The 16,479-nt window shown below is 53.5% G+C and overlaps 1 protein-coding gene across 13 annotated transcripts in view; it reads right to left on the bottom strand.

Moving 5' to 3' along the window:
* GPR161 (G protein-coupled receptor 161) overlaps positions 1 to 16,479 on the bottom strand; it is a 59,383-nt gene that overhangs the window by 16,706 nt on the left and 26,198 nt on the right. For 11 of the 13 annotated variants that reach the window (XM_053909333.1, XM_053909334.1, XM_053909339.1 and 8 more), the window contains 2 exons: positions 13,907 to 14,324; positions 3,497 to 4,221 (listed from right to left, as the gene is read on the bottom strand). In XM_053909333.1, the coding sequence (XP_053765308.1) occupies positions 3,497 to 4,221; positions 13,907 to 14,324 (1,143 nt within the window). The remainder of the gene's footprint in view (positions 1 to 3,496; positions 4,222 to 13,906; positions 14,325 to 16,479) is intronic. The other 2 variants (XM_053909341.1, XM_053909342.1) reach the window with 1 other exon arrangement.

Raw genomic sequence — 16,479 nt, 5'->3', positions numbered from 1 at the left:
ACTTCCGTCCTGAGTTTTCAGAGGGTGCGAGGTGATGGGGAAAGCGCTTTCCTGCCTTCCCTGGAGCTAAGGAGGACACGACTGGGGTGGGGGGGGCAAGGGCTTCTCTCAGGACCACCCCTTCACGAACTCGGGAACCACACTGGTGCAGAGGACCCTGCTGGGTGCTGCTGTAGAGACGGGCACCAGAGAAGGGCCCAGACATGCTCGTCCCGTCCAGGGCCCCAGCCTCAGAATGTGCCCATGTCTCTGCGGGAAGCCTGGCTCGGGGAGGGGCCCGTGGGGGACAGTCTACTGCCAAGTGGGCTGGTCGAGGCCGCGGTGGGGTTTGGACACCATCTCTGAGGCTGTGGTGAAAGCCGGAACGTGCCCTGGTCTCCGGCAGTGTGAGGAGTCACGGGGGCCAGACCGCCGTGGCCGTGGCCGGGCTGACCGCCTGCGAGCAAGCAGCAGCCAGGTGGCCCCGCAAACGGAGAGGAACAAGACAGACCCTCCAGACCTCTGTTGCTCCTTTGGAAGGGGTCTTACCCCCCTCTTTCCCTCTGCTACCACCGAGCTCAGCACTCCCGGAGGTGAGGGAGGTGGCCTAGAAGGCAGGCTCCAGGGACGGAAAGCGGATTGGGGTTCAGGAGTCTGGGCGGATGCAAGCCAGGCCCACAGGGGGCGTCAGAGGAGGGTCCGCGCTCCCTGGCTCGGCCAGAGGGACCGAGGCCCAGAGGTGGAGGCCAGGCCTCCCTCTTCGGCCCAGAAGGGCGTGGGCATTCCGGGGCGGGCGGGGCTTGGAGCAAGGGCAGCCGAGTTCCGCTCCGTGTCCAACACTCAGGAGCTGGGGAAGGCCAAGTACACAGAGCCCATCGGCCCACACACTCTGCAACCCAAAAGCCTCCCACAAGACTGCTCGTCCCTCAGCGAGGAGGAGGCCACCAGCTGCCACGGACCTGCCCACCAAACCACAGAGGGGCGTCCCGGCGTTCTCCCGGCCCCACGGCCTCTGCCGGCACCACCACAGGCGACCTGCGTGGAAAATGCTGGCCAAAAGCCGGTGTTTGTTTTGGTGCTGGCTCCCCTCTCCTCCTCTATTCTCTTCCCTCTTTCTTTCTCTTTCCCCACTCTTCACTTCAATGGAGGGCAAAACATACGCTTTTTGCCTAAAAGAGGAGCGATTTTACCAAATCTGAGTAAGTTACTCGGAGAAATGAAGCCAGACCGTGAATGCAGTCCTGGCTCACAAGTCGTACTTGGCAACAGGGACTTGCAGGGGCAGGCGATGGGCATTTCGGTGGTTACAATACTGGGGTACGGAAAGGTTCTTCTTCTCCTCGGCTCAGAATGAAAACTCCCTCTCTTGATCTCAGGGTCATGAATTCAAGCACCATGTTGGGCATGGAGACTACTTAAAAAAAAAAAGGAGAAAAAGAAGAAGAAAAAGCCCCCGACTTCCTTCCTCTCTCAAGAAATAACACTCCATCAGCCCACGGAGTAAATCAGTGATGTTGGTTTCTTACTGCCTCGTGGAAAAGATCTCCCAACAATACTACCGCTGAGTACGCACAACCCTGGGGAATTCGTTCTTGGGAGGGAAGGTGGAAGGTCTCTCTATTCCACGAACAGGAACCTTTCTCTCGAGCGGTCTGAGCTGCCCAAAGTCACCCAGAAGAAGATGAGAACTGTAACCTGAACTAGCTTTTTCCAGTCGATCCAAGCGCCCTCGAATCTCTCTTCCAACGGCTCATCCGGGTGATAATCTCCCTCAAACATGGCCCTAAAAACCCGGCTACTTCCCCATCGGAACAACACGGTAATAACCGCTGGAGGCAAGATCCACCAGTGGATGCTAAAAATAGTGGGTGAAGGCTGAGGGAGAGACAGGGTATTTGCAGGGCCTCGAAGGCTCTCCCCCAGTGTATTTCTTAATTACAGTGAAAAAAAAAGTGACTTTACGACGGAGAAACCTGGCAGACGCCTCCTGAACTGTGCGGACTCAGTGTGTTCCCCCCAAAATTCATACGTTGAAGCCCTAACCCCGGTATGATGGTATCCAGAAGTAGGGCCTTCAGGAGGTAATCCAGAGCAGATGAGGTCATGAGGGTGGGGGCCTCGTAAGAAGAGACCACAGGGCTTGCCCTGTCCCGTCTCCCCATATCCACATGAGGACGCAGCAAGGGGACAGCTAGGAAGAGTGGTCTCATCGGGCTCCAACCACGTGGCACCTTGATCTCAGACTTCCAGTCACCCGAAATGTGAGAAATACAGGTCTGTGGTTTAAGCCCCCTAGTCTATGGTGTTTGGTGATAGCAGCCCGAGCCAAGGCATCAACCGAGACGTCAAGGCAACCTAAACCAGTAATAAGACATAATGACATACGTGCCCCTGATGTGATCACGGAGAAGACCACAGCACCCCCCCTCCCCCGGCATTCCTGCCAAAGACGTAGAACCTCATTCTAATCCTGACAACACAGCAGCTGAACACAAACCAAGGGCATCCTAAAAACCCCCTTAGCAGTACTCTAAAAAGGTGCCAATGTCACAGAAGACAAGGGAAGAACAAAGACTCGTCAAAGCTTCAAGAAGACAAAGGGAGCCATGACCTGATCGCGAACCGGATCCTGGAACAGCAAAAGGACCTGACTGGGGACATGGGGGAAATCTGCCTCAAGCAGGGCATAGTTAACAGCACTGCCCCAATGTTAGTATCTTGGTTTGGTAACTGCTATGATTCGGCCAGATGTGAACGCCAGGAGAAGCGGGGTGGGTGGGAAGTCTCTGTCCTCTCTTCCCAGCTCTTCTCCAAGTCTACAATTATTTCCAAATAAAAAGGGTTAAAAAAAAAAAAATCTATCCCTGCCTAGAGCGAGTCCTCTGGGTCTCACCAAAGGTGAGAGGATCACCTCCAGAAGCTTGTTAGCTCCCAGATCAGTTACCGGATGGAGCAGCTTTACACACAGGGGACAGTGCCATTTCAAGGCGGCAGGGCGGAAGGCTGGGGTTTGGCACCGACACACGTGAATTACTGGCACCGGCAGGAGGAAACCGCTGACCAGCATGAAAGGCCCGAGGAAGAGTGCGATGGGAGGGGGGAGGAGCGCGATGGGGGGGGGGGGGGGAGGAGCGCGATGGGGGGGGGAGGAGCGCGATGGGGGGGAGGAGCGCGATGGGGGAGGAGGAGCCAAGGAGGGGCGGGGGTGCCTGAAGGTGGACTCTGCTTTACAGAACACCGACACGAAGGGACTGGCCAACAGCAGAGGGGAGCCCGGTCCAATGCTTGGGTTCTTTTGTCTGTAGAAAGGCCAGTGTGCCGTGGCTGGGGACACCGAAAACGGACTTCTGAACTCTGGTGTCCCCTGCCGAAAGCCGCCTGGGAATCACGGGGGACGCGCCGGGACGCTCCTCCCCCGACGCACACCGTGCTTGGAGCCTGGAGGCCGCCGTCGGTCTGAGAGCTCACCCGTCAACACGGCAGAGGGCCTCCCCCTCCCCGCAAGTCCCCAGGTTACCTGTGATCCTGTTGGAAATGCTGAAGAGCCTGGAAGTCCTCTGCCGCTGCACGAACGGCTCCCGGTAATACCGATCCCCAAAGCACATGCCCAGCAGCTCCTTGCGAACCGTCTTGTTCCAGAGGCCATAGATCAGGGGGTGGCAGATGGCGCTGGTAAAGGACAGCCACGTGGCCCAGGTCTCCAGGGTCGGGGAGACGTAGTTCTTCCCCCAGAGGGCCTCAGAGGTGATGACAACCATGTAGGGGCCCCAGGTGACCATGAAGGCACCGACGACCACCAGGATGGTGATGAGGGCTTTGCACTGGTTGGCCGAATAGACCACGCCCTGAAAGGCGTTCCTCCTACTGCCGGACGAGGAGGTGGAGGTGCTGGAGTTCTTCCTCCCATCCCTCTGGGGGTCCTCCTCCACGATGACCACGGTGCCACAGTGCACCTTGCGCGCCTTGACCCTGGCCACGCGGAAGATAAAGCCGTAGCACACCAGCATGACCAGAAAGGGGAAGAGGGCACACCAGATCTGCCAGAAGGCGGTATAGCCGGGCTCCCGGTGCCACGCAGCCACACACATCCACTTGAACTCGTCAAACTCCACCGACGACCAACCAAAGAGAGGCGGCAGGCAGCCGATGAGGGAGTGAAGCCATATGTAGACAAGCGCCATCACGGCGCGGTTCCCCGTGATCTTCATGGGGTACACCATGGGGTACAGGACAGCATAGTAGCTAGGGAAAGGACGGAGGGGGCGAGAGAGAGGAGTCAAAATAGAGAAAACGCACCCGAACGGGCACCCCGTGCTCTCCGAGGTAGGGAGCTTTGTTGAATTTCTCCACCCAACCCAGTCACGGGGCTCCGAAGATGGTCCCTTCTCCCAACTTTCCCCGGACAAGTCACAGACTCTGCCGTGTTACCCCGCTTTGTAGGACCCGTCATCAGCCAGGAGCTGGAGGCCAGGATGAACCCAGGGCTCGGGCGGTCCTGTTTCCGAGTCACGATGCCAGAGCCCAATCATATTCGGGGCTGTGGGTCCTCTCGGGGCACCTACAGGAGTCCTAAGGGATCGTGCATGAAGCCAGATCACTTCTGTGTCGCTGACATCAACCTGAGATTGATTCGTTTCCAGAGGGTCATGAAAAAGCCAGAATAATATTGACGGACTAGGGGGTTCATTCAATCGATGGACATTTACTGAAGGCCTGCTGAACGCCTGTGCTACGTACAGGAAAGGCAGTGAGAAGACGTGGCGAGAGACAGACACGTGGGCAGAGCACGCGTCTGGGGTGTAAGAGCTAAATGGAATCCTCACCAACGACTGCGTGAAGCAGTGGGTGTTATCATCCCCCTCATTTTCCAGACGAGGGCACTAAGGCAGAGGAAGAATAAGCAGCCTGCCCAAGATAAGGGGAAGAAACAAGACGTAAACCCAGACGATCTGGCCCCACAGCCCCCAGTGACACGCCAGCGACTCCTCGCAAACCGTCTTGTCCCGGAGTCCACACAACAGGGGTGGTTTTTAATCCCTCGGCCCTGCGCGGAGGAGGGAGGCCTGGAGGGCTCCAGCTGCACACTGGCGGGGCACCTGTTCCAGGAGGCGGGTCAGCCCAGGCTTCCTGCGGGAGACGCACGTACACCCAGGTCTTAAGAGATGGGAGGCACTGGCCCAGGAGTCGCTGAGGAGGAAGGCAGCTCTGGGGTGCGGGGAGGTGTGAGCCAGCACCCGCCCCGTGGGGAACCTGCACGGAGCTCAGCACCGCACGGAGGCGCCGGGGGGAAAGCCAGGGAGGATTTAGATCATGGGGTTGAAAGTAAACCACATCCTCCCCACCCAGATATTTTACCCAAAGGAAATGCTGTTTAATGAATACTAGGGTTTCCCCGTGAGAGCAGCCTGTGGAAAAGACAGGGGTGGCCACGCTGATGCCACCTGGTACAGACAGGATGGCAGAAAACGAACAGGGCCAAGGATCCCACATCTCCCGTCCTGAGTCACCCCAGGGCACCAGCAGCGCAGGGACAGGGCCACGGCCTGACTGCCACATGCTGCTTGCCCACCCTCTTGGAGGGAAGGCTTCCCCCATCTACACCCTTTGTGAAAGACTTTCCCTTTTTCAAAAAATTTTTTAAACGTTTATTTATATTTGAGAGAGAGAGAGAGAGAGAGCATGAGCAGGGGAGGGGCAGAGAGAGAGGGAGACACAGAATCCAAAGCAGGATCCAGGCCCCGAGCTGTCAGCACAGAGCCCGACGCGGGGCTCGAACCCACGAACCGTGAGATCATAACCTGAGCCAAAGTCAGACGCTTAACCCACTGAGCCACCCAGGTGTCCCTGCTTCTCTAAAAAAAAAAAAAAAAAAAAAAAAAAAAGATTGGGGGGCACCTGGGTAACTCAAGTCGGTTGGGTGTCTGACGTCAGCTCAGGTCATGATCTCACCGTTCATGAGTTCGAGCCCCGTGTCGGGCTCTGTGTTCTCAGCTCAGAGACTGGAGCCTGCTTCAGATTCTGTGTCTCCCTCTCTCTCTGCCCCTGCCCGGCTCATGCTCTGTCTCTCTCTCTCAAAAATAAATAAACATTAAAAAATAAAATTTAAAAAAAAGATTTTTAAATAATCTCTACACCCAACATGAGACTTGAACTCACAACCCTGATATCAAGAGTTGCATGCTCCACCGACTGAGCCAGCCAGGCGCCCCTGAAGGGCCTTCCTAACCGGAGGTGAGCCAGGGGCTGCTGATGTCCGGCTGCACGCTCCCCGGGTGTGGGATCTGAAAAGAGGATCTGGCGGGGACCCTGGGATGGGTCACGGCTATCTATCTTTGCACGTGGCCTGGGATGAAACAATCAGTGTCTTATGCTGGTACCTGGGTTTGCATCTTGCAAAGTCTGAGCAGCCCAGGGAAAGAAGCATGCCTTTGGAGCTGCGATCCCTGGGTCCAGAGGGCAGCTCTCCCGTCTACAAGCTGTGTGACCTTGGGTGGCCTTCATCTGTAACGTGGGAACCACAGAAGCCCTGGCCCCAAGAACTCAGGGGCCAGACTGAGGGAAAGGCCTGCGTCGTGCCTCCTCTTCACATGGCGGGGGCAGAGCTTGGTCTCTGCCTGTCCACCGACCTTTCCCCCTTCCTTCCTGAAAACGGGAACCCAGATCGTTCGTGCTGCTCCCAACTGCTATGACTGAACGGGGACACTGGGCCCTTCTGAGTCCCGAGAGATGAATCGGGCCATTCTGGTGGTCTCCTACCTCTTGCCAAGTCATGGCCGAGACACTGACCTGTGTGGCACCATCCCAGCCAACGAAACGTGAGGGGGTCTGCTAGGGTGGGATTGAAGGCTGCCTAGGAGGTTTCCTTCACTCTTAAAAAGAAACAAGGTAGAGATTTCTATTTTTCTCTGCCCTTTTAAACCGTGTGCAGGCTCTCTGACCTCAAGACACCCCAGGGGCAGCAGCACAGCAAAGCCGGGCCAGGGAATGTTAACTGCCCCCGGCTCCTTTGACCAGCCCTGTTCTGGCGGTCGTAAAAATAATTACAATTAATAAGCGGTCCTCCACACATAATCCTTCTGGCTATTCTCAACATCCAGGTATTATTATTATTTTATGGCAAGACTCCTCCTTTTCTATAATAAATGGTATTTGTTTCACCCGCTGACTAAGGTCCCGGCCACGAGCAATTCCCGTGGGACGTGACCATAACCTCTCCCAGCTGAACCCCGAGTCCCACCGGGGTGCTGGGGGCCGGAGGCTGGCTCCCAAGGGGTCAGTCTCCCAGAGTCAGAGAGGCCACCAGGGCCAGGGTGCTGCCCAGTTACCCTCCATTTCATTTTTTGTAAAACTCACATACGATGAAACGCACAAATCTACGGCTCTATCAAGATACAGAACATCCCCCATCTGCCCAAGGGAAGACACAGATTTTGTAGATCTGAAACCTCATGTTTTAAACTTAGCCTCATTGAGGCCTGCTGCAGGTTCAAAGGAAAATACAGCACGACAGCAGCTCCCTGTGTCCCTGCACGTCATTAGAGGACCGAACAGACAGGCTTCTTTTGCCTTCCGTGCTCCTAACTGGCTTCTGAAGCTCTGTCTTTTCCCCAGCAGCTCATTTTCAGGCATGAGCCCAAGCATGACCCCAGGTCCCAGAAGAGCCTCCCACGACGTCTCGTGTAACCGAAAAGTCATTACGCACACAGGGGCTCCGACGCTTAGCTGTCCTGCTGCAAGACCGGCCCCTAAGATAGCGACGTCGGTCCGTGTCGCTAAGACGCTTCCACCGCAAACAGGACGGAGCGGAGGCCGACTCCAGCCACCTCGGGGACAGCGCGCTACCACGGACGGACGCTCTCCCGATGGCACTGGTGACCCTGCACCGTAACCACCCACCCCCCAGAGCCAGCCGCTTTCCCTCACCGAACCCTGTTTTCGGAGCCGGGGCCGCATCCACCCGCACGTGCCGCGAAAACCCGACGAGCTGCCGGGTTAAGCGACCACGTCACACCCTCACTTGGGGTACAGTTCTCCCCGGGTCACATGACGTTCCCCACGTGGCCGGTTTCGGACACCGACATTCCCACCGAATCTCTCTCCAGTCAGCCATTCTTCTTACGCGGTCTGTTCTCCTTTGGCTCATCTGCCAACTTAGTATGCGGAGTTCTCTAGCTGGGGTTCTCGGTGGGGACGACGTGTCCCCCCGGGGACGCGTGGCAATGTCTGGAGACATTCTGGGTGGTGACGACTGCGGAGGAGCCACCGGCATCTAGTGAGCAGAGGCCAGGGGTGCTGCCCAGGGCGGCCCCCCGTCCCCACAAAGTGTGACCCAACCCAGAACGTCAGCAGTGCCAGCTTGAGAAACCCTGGGCCAAACTAGCCGCTTGCTGGACTTGATGGGTGGCTCCCTCTGCAGTCTGCTCTGAGTCCCGCCTTCGCCTCCTCGGAACCCGACGAGCTGCCTACCAGCCACGTGAGCTTGGGCAGGTTCACAAAGCCTCACTCTGCCCACCTGCAGAATGGGAGCCAGCCCCCAGTTGCAAGGATTTGCTGGGAGGACTGTGTATTAGCAGCAACCCCTTTCAGTGGAGGTCATGACACCTGCCCCGGTGGGTTCTCCGCTTCCACTTTCCTTTTTTTTTTTTTTTAAACATTTATTCATTTTTGAGAGACAGAGAGAGACAGAGCACAAGTGGGGGAGGGGCAGAGAGAGAGGGAGACACAGAATCCGAAGCGGGATCCAGACTCCGAGCTGTCAGCACAGAGCCCAACTCAGGGCTCGAACTCACAAGCCACGGGATCATGACCTGAGCCGAAATCGGACGCTTAACTGACTGAACCACCCAGGCGCCCCCCCACCCCCTTCCACTTTCTTAGAGACGTTTCCGGCTCTCTCCTCTAGTCCTGTCCTCTGTTCTTCTTCCCTCCTGTCCTACTGCTGTTTTTTCTCTCTCCCTCATCCTCCCTCCCTCCCCCTCCCCCTCTCTCTCTCTCTCTTTCTCACACACACACACACAGAGTTGCATCTCTAGGTTTCCAATAGACTGGGACAAATATGTGACCTCCAAAATTAGCAAGATAGAGTAAAATTAATGTACTAAAATGAAGCAGGCAGAAGGAGTATATTATGTCACTTAGAAGGGCTGGATCACGTAAACTGGCCCAGTCAATTTGTATCTTTACGCCACATGACCAATAATAAACGACCAATAATAAATAGTAAATTGCATCTGCCACCAAGTTACTTGAAAACACGATGACAGGGGTCGGTACGCTGTAATCACCAGAACCGGCCAAGACCCTGCCTGGCTGCACCTCGTGGTGGGGAGGTAACGGTCACCGAGGGGAGGCACAGGTCCCTTCTGGACCGGCTCTGTCACGGGGTGGTGTGGAGTCAGGCCGCGTGGATCAAAGCTCCAGCGGGTAAATGTGACCCGTGTGTGTCACCGTGTTTCCAGCCACCACCAACAGCCGGAGAGGGTCTCCAGCCACCTAGGATGCATGCCCACACCTCCCGCCCCCGCACGGCCCTGGGCTCCTCCTCCCCGCTTGAGGCCCCGCCCAGCACTACCGCATACTCCGTGGCCCTTCCCCTCCCCTCCGCTGTGAGTTCCTCCGCTCATCTGTTCATCTTAGTCGTGCATTCCCTGCACTACCTGCTGGACGCTGTTCCTTCCATCGAAGGGTCTTTTCCAGCTCTTCCAGGCCTGTGCCATCCTACTCGCGGTTAGGACTTACTCAAGTGGCACCTCTTCCGGGGAGCCCTCCAGGCCCTGCCACCCCAAGCAGGACTGGGGCCGCGCCAGTTCCCTATGCTTTGGGTCCACACCCGCCCTCGCTGGCAGGCCTCTGCCGCCTACGTGTGAACACGTGGGCAAGGTCTGTGTGCTGTGCCCGCTGGTATCCTGCCGCCCTAAGGACCAGGCCCAGAGCCCTTCCTACATGGCCATCCGGCCAGCACCCCCACAGGAGAGAATAAAGCACCAAACTGGGCAACGCAACTGAGTCTCCCCCACCTGCCCCTGCCCAGCGGGCACGATTTCCCAAACATCCATACACAGACGGCTCCAAGAGAGGCACTGAAAAACCAGTTCCCCAGGGGGGCTCAGCCCCTTAAGCAACGGGCTCAGCTCTTGGTTTGCACAGTTCCTGAGATCCAGCCCCACCTTGGGCTCTGCACTGACACCATGAAGCCTACTTATGATTCTCTCTCCCTCTCTCTCTGCCCCTCCCCTGCTCTCTCTCTCCCTCTAAATAAATAAACTTAAAAAAAAAAAAAATCCTCAGCTCTCCTCTAGCGGTTTGCCTTCACCCCATGTCCCACAGGACCCAGGGCCCAGGAAAGGAAATTCAAAGAACAGTAATTTGGGGGCGCCGGGGTGGCTCAGTCAGTTAAAACTCTGGATTTTGTCTCAGGGCATGATCTCACGGTTGGTTGGTGAGTTCAAGCCCCAAATTAGGCTCCGTGCTGCCCGCCCAGAGCCTACTTAAGATTTTTCTCTCTCTCACAAATAAACAAACATTTAAAAAATCAACTATTTTTTAAAAACATGGAAATTGGAACAATGGCGAGATCCCATGTCTCCCCACTGCCAACAAAGTTCCAATTACTTTTTTTTTTTAATGTTTTATTTATTTTGACACAGAGAGAGCGGGGAGGGGCAGAGAGAGAGGGAGACACAGAATCTGAAGCAGGCTCCAGGCTCCGAGCTGTCGGCACAGAGCCTGACGCGGGGCTCGAACTCACAGGCCGTGAGATCATGACCTGGGCCGAAGTCGGACGCTCAACCGACTGAGCCACCCAGGCGTCCCCCAATTACTTTTTTTACTGTTACATAATCAGTCTTGATAGGATGCCAACGAACAGCTACTGGAGTAAAAGTCTATCCAGTCTTCTGGAAAACAACCTGCCTTTTACACACGAAGAATCACGAACATGTGTTTCTTCTTACCAAAACCACAATTTCACCACACACATGTTCCTCCAAGTAGGAAGCTACAAAGGGACTGTAAAAATAAATTCTACCTCCACGGGATGGCACAATATTGAACCATTAAAAATCATGTTCTTCTGATACATGAATTAAGCAAAGTTGCAGGATACAAAATCAATGTACAGAAATCAGTTGCATTCTTATACACTAATAATGAAGCAACAGAAAGATGAATAAAGAAACTGATCCCATTCACAATTGCACCAAGAATCATAAAATACCTAGGAATAAATCTAACCAAAGATGTAAAAGATCTGTATGCTGAAAACTATAGAAAGCTTAGGAAGGAAATTGAAGAAGATACAAAGAAATGGAAATACATTCTGTGCTCATGGATTGGAAGAATAAACATTGTCAAAATGTCATTACTACCCAAAGCTATCTACACATTCAATGCAATCCCAATCAAAATCGCACCAGCATTCTTCTCGAAACTAGAACAAGCAATCCTAAAATTCATATGGAACCACAAAAGGCCCCGAATAGCCAAAGTAATTCTGAAGAAGACCAAAGCAGGAGGCATCACAATCCCAGACTTTAGCCTCTACTACAAAGCTGTCATCATCAAGACAGCATGGTATTGGCACAAAAACAGACACACAGACCAATGGAATAGAATAGAAACCCCAGAACTAGGAACCACAAACGTATGGCCAACTCATCTTTGACAAAGCAGGAAAGAATATCCAATGGAAAAAAGACAGTCTCTTTAACAAATGGTGCTGGGAGAACTGGACAGCAACATGCAGAAGGTTGAAACTAGACCACTTTCTCACACCATTCACAAAAATAAACTCAAAATGGATAAAGGACCTGAATGTGAGACAGGAAACCATCAAAACCCTAGAGGAGAAAGCAGGAAAAGACCTCTGTGACCTCAGCCGTAGCAATTTCTTACTTGACACATCCCCAAAGGCAAGGGAATTAAAAGCAAAAATGAACTACTGGGACCTTATGAAGATAAAAAGCTTCTGTGCAGCAAAGGAAACAACAAACAAAACTAAAAGGCAACCAACAGAATGGGAAAAGATATTTGCAAATGACATATCAGACAAAGGGCTAGTATCCAAAATCTATAAAGAGCTCACCAAACTCCACACCCAAAAAACAAATAACCCAGTGAAGAAATGGGCAGAAAACATGAATAGACACTTTTCTAAAGAAGACATCCGGATGGCCAACAGGCACATGAAAAGATGCTCAACGTCGCTCCTCATCAGGGAAATACAAATCAAAACCACACTCAGATATCACCTCACGCCAGTCAGAGTGGCCAAAATGAACAAATCAGGAGACTATAGATGCTGGAGAGGATGTGGAGAAACGGGAACCCTCTTGCACTGTTGGTGGGAATGCAAACTGGTGCAGCCACTCTGGAAAACAGTGTGGAGGTTCCTCAGAAAATTAAAAATAGACCTACCCTATGACCCAGCAATAGCACTGCTAGGAATTTACCCAAGGGATACAGGAGTGCTGATGCATAGGGGCACTTGTACCCCAATGTTTATAGCGGCACTTTCAACAATAGCCAAATTATGGAAAGAGCCTAAATGCCCATCAACTGATGAATGGATAAAGAAATTGTAGTTTATATACACAATGGAGTACTACGTGGCAATGAGAAAGAATGAAATATGGCCCTTTGTAGCAACGTGGATGGAACTGGAGAGTGTGATGCTAAGTGACATAAGCCATACAGAGAAAGACAGATACCATATGTTTTCACTCTTATGTGGATCCTGAGAAACTTAACAGAAACCCATGGGGGAGGGGAAGGAAAAAAAAAAAAAAAAAGAGGTTAGAGTGGGAGAGAGCCAAAGCATAAGAGACTCTTAAAAACTGAGAACAAACTGAGGGTTGATGGGGGGTGGGAGGGAGGGGAGGGTGGGTGATGGGTATAGAGGAGGGCACCTTTTGGGATGAGCACTGGGTGTTGTACGGAAACCAATCTGACAATAAACTTCATATATTGAAAAAAAAAAATCATGTTCTTAAAGGGCACGTGACAACCGCCAGAGGAAGGAAATGCTCCCCATCACTTAAGTAAAAAAGCAGCTCACAAAAACCACATGGGCCATAAAGCCTATTTAAAAAATGTACTGTAAAAAAAAAAAAAATGTACTGTATGCAACCAAAAATTACTGGGGGCAAATATACTAAAAATGAAACAGTGGTGAGACTGTGGACATTTCTTATTTTATTCTTTACATTTTCTGTAACATTTACATTACTGGAGAAAAAAAGATATTCAGAGAAGCCAACTGATTAGTTCTGACCAGTCGCTTCCTTCATTTTACATCCCCCACAGCCGCCGAGAGCCGACAGGGTTCGGCCTTGGGCCTAGAGGAGGTCTGAGCTCAGAATGGACCATCCAGCTACCACTCGTCAGCCAAAATACTGATGGTCCCCGAGGGAGCTCAGGGACTGTCTCACCAAGTGACCAGAACCCTGGCTAGTCTCCTCTGACTCCATTGCTAGCTTCCTCCCCTGTCCCGCAAGCTGAATCTACTGTCTCTCCGAAGTCACACACTGGCCTGTGGTGAACAAACTGACCATCAGAGCAAAATCCTAATATGCAAGATGAATCCAGGGGCCCGACCAAAGCAGCAGACGGCAGGCAGCCCTCTGGGAAACCAACATCTCTGACGCATCACCCTCCCCGGCTTCTTTTTCTCATCCTTAAAGCGCGGGCCAGAGATTTCGAGAACTTTCTTTGCAAGCAACGGAACTCCTTTTAAAGACTAAACCTATATGCAGTGTCGGTCAGCTGAAATCAGAGATGCTCTGGTTGAAGGGCTGGAAGAGGCTTTGTCACCCTCCCCGGCAGAGGCCCCCGACATCCTCCCCAGGAGCTAAAACGAGATGATGTCTCCCGTTCCCGCTCTGCACACGCTCCTAAACTCTTCCATTCTCGACGTCTGCGGCAAGCTTACCGGTCGACAGCTATGACCCCCAGCGTGAGCATGCTGGCCGAGCTGATCAGCAGGTACAGAAGGGCGGAGAAGTTGCACCAGACCACGCCGAAGATCCATTCCCTCCGGATGGAGCTGGTGGCCACGAAAGGCAGCACCAGCACGGACAGCAGGAAGTTGGACAGGGTCAGGCTGAAGACGAACTTGTTGCTGAGGGTGAGGAGGTAGGACTTCTTGTACAAGGTGACCACGATGACCAGGTTGCCCAGGCAGACGAACACGGTGATGATGATGATGGCGACGAAGCTGGTGACGACGACCCCCTCTTCGCCACCCTCCTCCTCTGTGAGGTTACTCAGCTCCTTCCCGTGGCCGAGGGAGGAGTTGAGGCTCATGGTCAGGGCACCTCGGCGTGCGGTGGGCAGAGCATGCCGGACGACTAGAAAAAGAAGGTGAGACCAGGGGACGGGGAAAGACTCGTCAAATCGCATCCTACGCACTGGAGAGAAGGGCGGCAGAGGCCCCCGTTCTCCTGCCAGTCCCGAGGCTCTCAGCCAGTCTTCCCCACCGGCCTGCTTTCTACAACCGACTTTCCGTGCAGCTCCACGTCTCTGCCTCCTTGAACGATGGGCTCGTCCAACCTAAACCATCCTATTCGTTTTCCCCAGGGCCAGCGGTTCAAAACCTGTGACGTCACTTAGGAAGCGGCGCCAGCCAGAGAGCCGATCCTCAGGCCCCAGCCGAGACAGGCTGGTCCCAGAGACCCGAGGTCCAACCTAGGAGTCTGCGTTTGAAACGAGCAGGGGACGGGTGATTCTGTTTCAAACGCGCTGTGGACTGCTGCTTCGGGGCCCCCGCAACTCAGGGAGGTCCCTGAACCAGCAGCATCGGCATCACGGCAGCCTACGGCTCAGACACGCCTCTGACTTCCTGAATCAGAATCTGCATTCTCACCCCAGTTGATTCCTGTGCCCACTAACGTCTGACAGTAAGATTATCACAGGAGGGCGCCCGGAGGCTCAGTCAGTTGAGCGTCTAACTCTTGATCTTGGCTCAGGTCATGATCTCACAGTCAAGGAATCGAGACCCGCACGGGGCTCCCTGCCGCACGCGGAGCCTGCTTAAGATTCTCTCTCTCGCTGGGGCACCTGGGTGGCTCAGTCAGTTGAGCGTCCAGCTTCGGCTCAGGTCACGATCGCTCGGTCTGTGAGTTCAAGCCCCACGTTGGGCTCTGGGCTGTCAGCACAGAGCCCGTTTCAGATCCTCTGTCACCCTCTCTGCCCTCCCCGCTTGCACAAGCAAAAATAAACATTAAAAAGAAAAGATTCTTTCTCCCTCTCGCTCTGACCCTGCCCTGCTCACACACATGGGTTCTCTCTCTCCCAAAATAAACAACTGAACACTTTTTGAAAAAGATTATCATAGGAACTATTCTGAGTTCCCCGAGCAGGGTTTCAACAAGCACAACTCATATTGAGACAGCATCACTCTTCTTGTGAGCAGTGGTGAAGGAGGGCAAGGAGCCAAGCACCAATTATAAATAGGTAGGTGCAGGCACAGTTTGAGCTCCTGGCCCACAGACACCATGCTCTACAAGGCACAGTCCCTGCTCCGAGACACCGGCTCAGAATCTCGGCTAAAGCTCAAGGTTAACAGGTGAACATTAAATCCTACAGATGCCTGTTTCCCCAAAACTGCCATCTACTCTGATCAGCCACAAAATCCCACAGATCACTTCCTCCAGCGGCTCTGGATCCCAACAAACAGAAGACACCAGAAGGAAAGATTTCCTTTCCATGAGCCAGACGACAAGGACCCTGGTGCCTGAACTGCCCACACACAGCGCAGAGCCTTCCCCGCAGCCGCCGGGACCGACGCCTCTGTCCAAACACCTCTGGCCACAGGGAGGGGGCCCTTCTTCTGTTTCCAGCAGTCCTAAATGCAGGCTAGAAAGCTTCCCTTTTCAGTGAGCCTGACGGCGGTGGGTCAGAACCACAAACCCGAGGCCTGCTGGCTGGAGCAGCACCAAATAATTCTTTTGTTTTTTTAAATTTTTTTTAATGTTTATCCATTTTTGACAGAGGAGGGAGGAGAGGCAGAGACAGAAGGAGACACAGAATCCGAAGAAGGATCCAGGCTCTGAGCTGTCAGCACAGAGCCCAGCGCAGGGCTCGAACCCATGAACTATGAGATCACGAACCTGAGCCAAAGTTGGATGCCCAACCGACTGAGCCACCCAGGCACCCCAACTCTTTTTTTTTTTTTAATGTTTATTATTTATTTTTGAGATAAAGAACGCATGAGCAGGGGAGGGGCAGAGAGAGAGGAGGACAGAGGATGGGAAGCGGGCTCTGTGCTGACAGCAGAGAGCCCGATCTGGGGCTCAAACTCACAAACCGTGAGATCGTGACCCGGGCAAAAGTCAGACACTTAACCAACTAGGTGTTTGTTAACTCTTACAAGTAAATTATTAATTGATGTCTCGAAACCAAAGTCCTATATAAGCTTATTATTCTTAACTGTACAAGGGATAACATGGTGGTAAAGAAAACAGACTTCGAGTCATTAGACACATGACGAACTGGGAGAAAATA

Source organism: Panthera pardus, unplaced genomic scaffold (genome assembly GCF_024362965.1).
Source record: "Panthera pardus isolate Hobbes unplaced genomic scaffold, ASM2436296v1 HiC_scaffold_21, whole genome shotgun sequence".
Taxonomy (NCBI): Eukaryota; Metazoa; Chordata; class Mammalia; order Carnivora; family Felidae; genus Panthera; species Panthera pardus.
The sequence above is the reverse complement of the archived record's forward strand: the minus strand, read 5'-3'. Positions and strand labels throughout refer to the sequence as shown.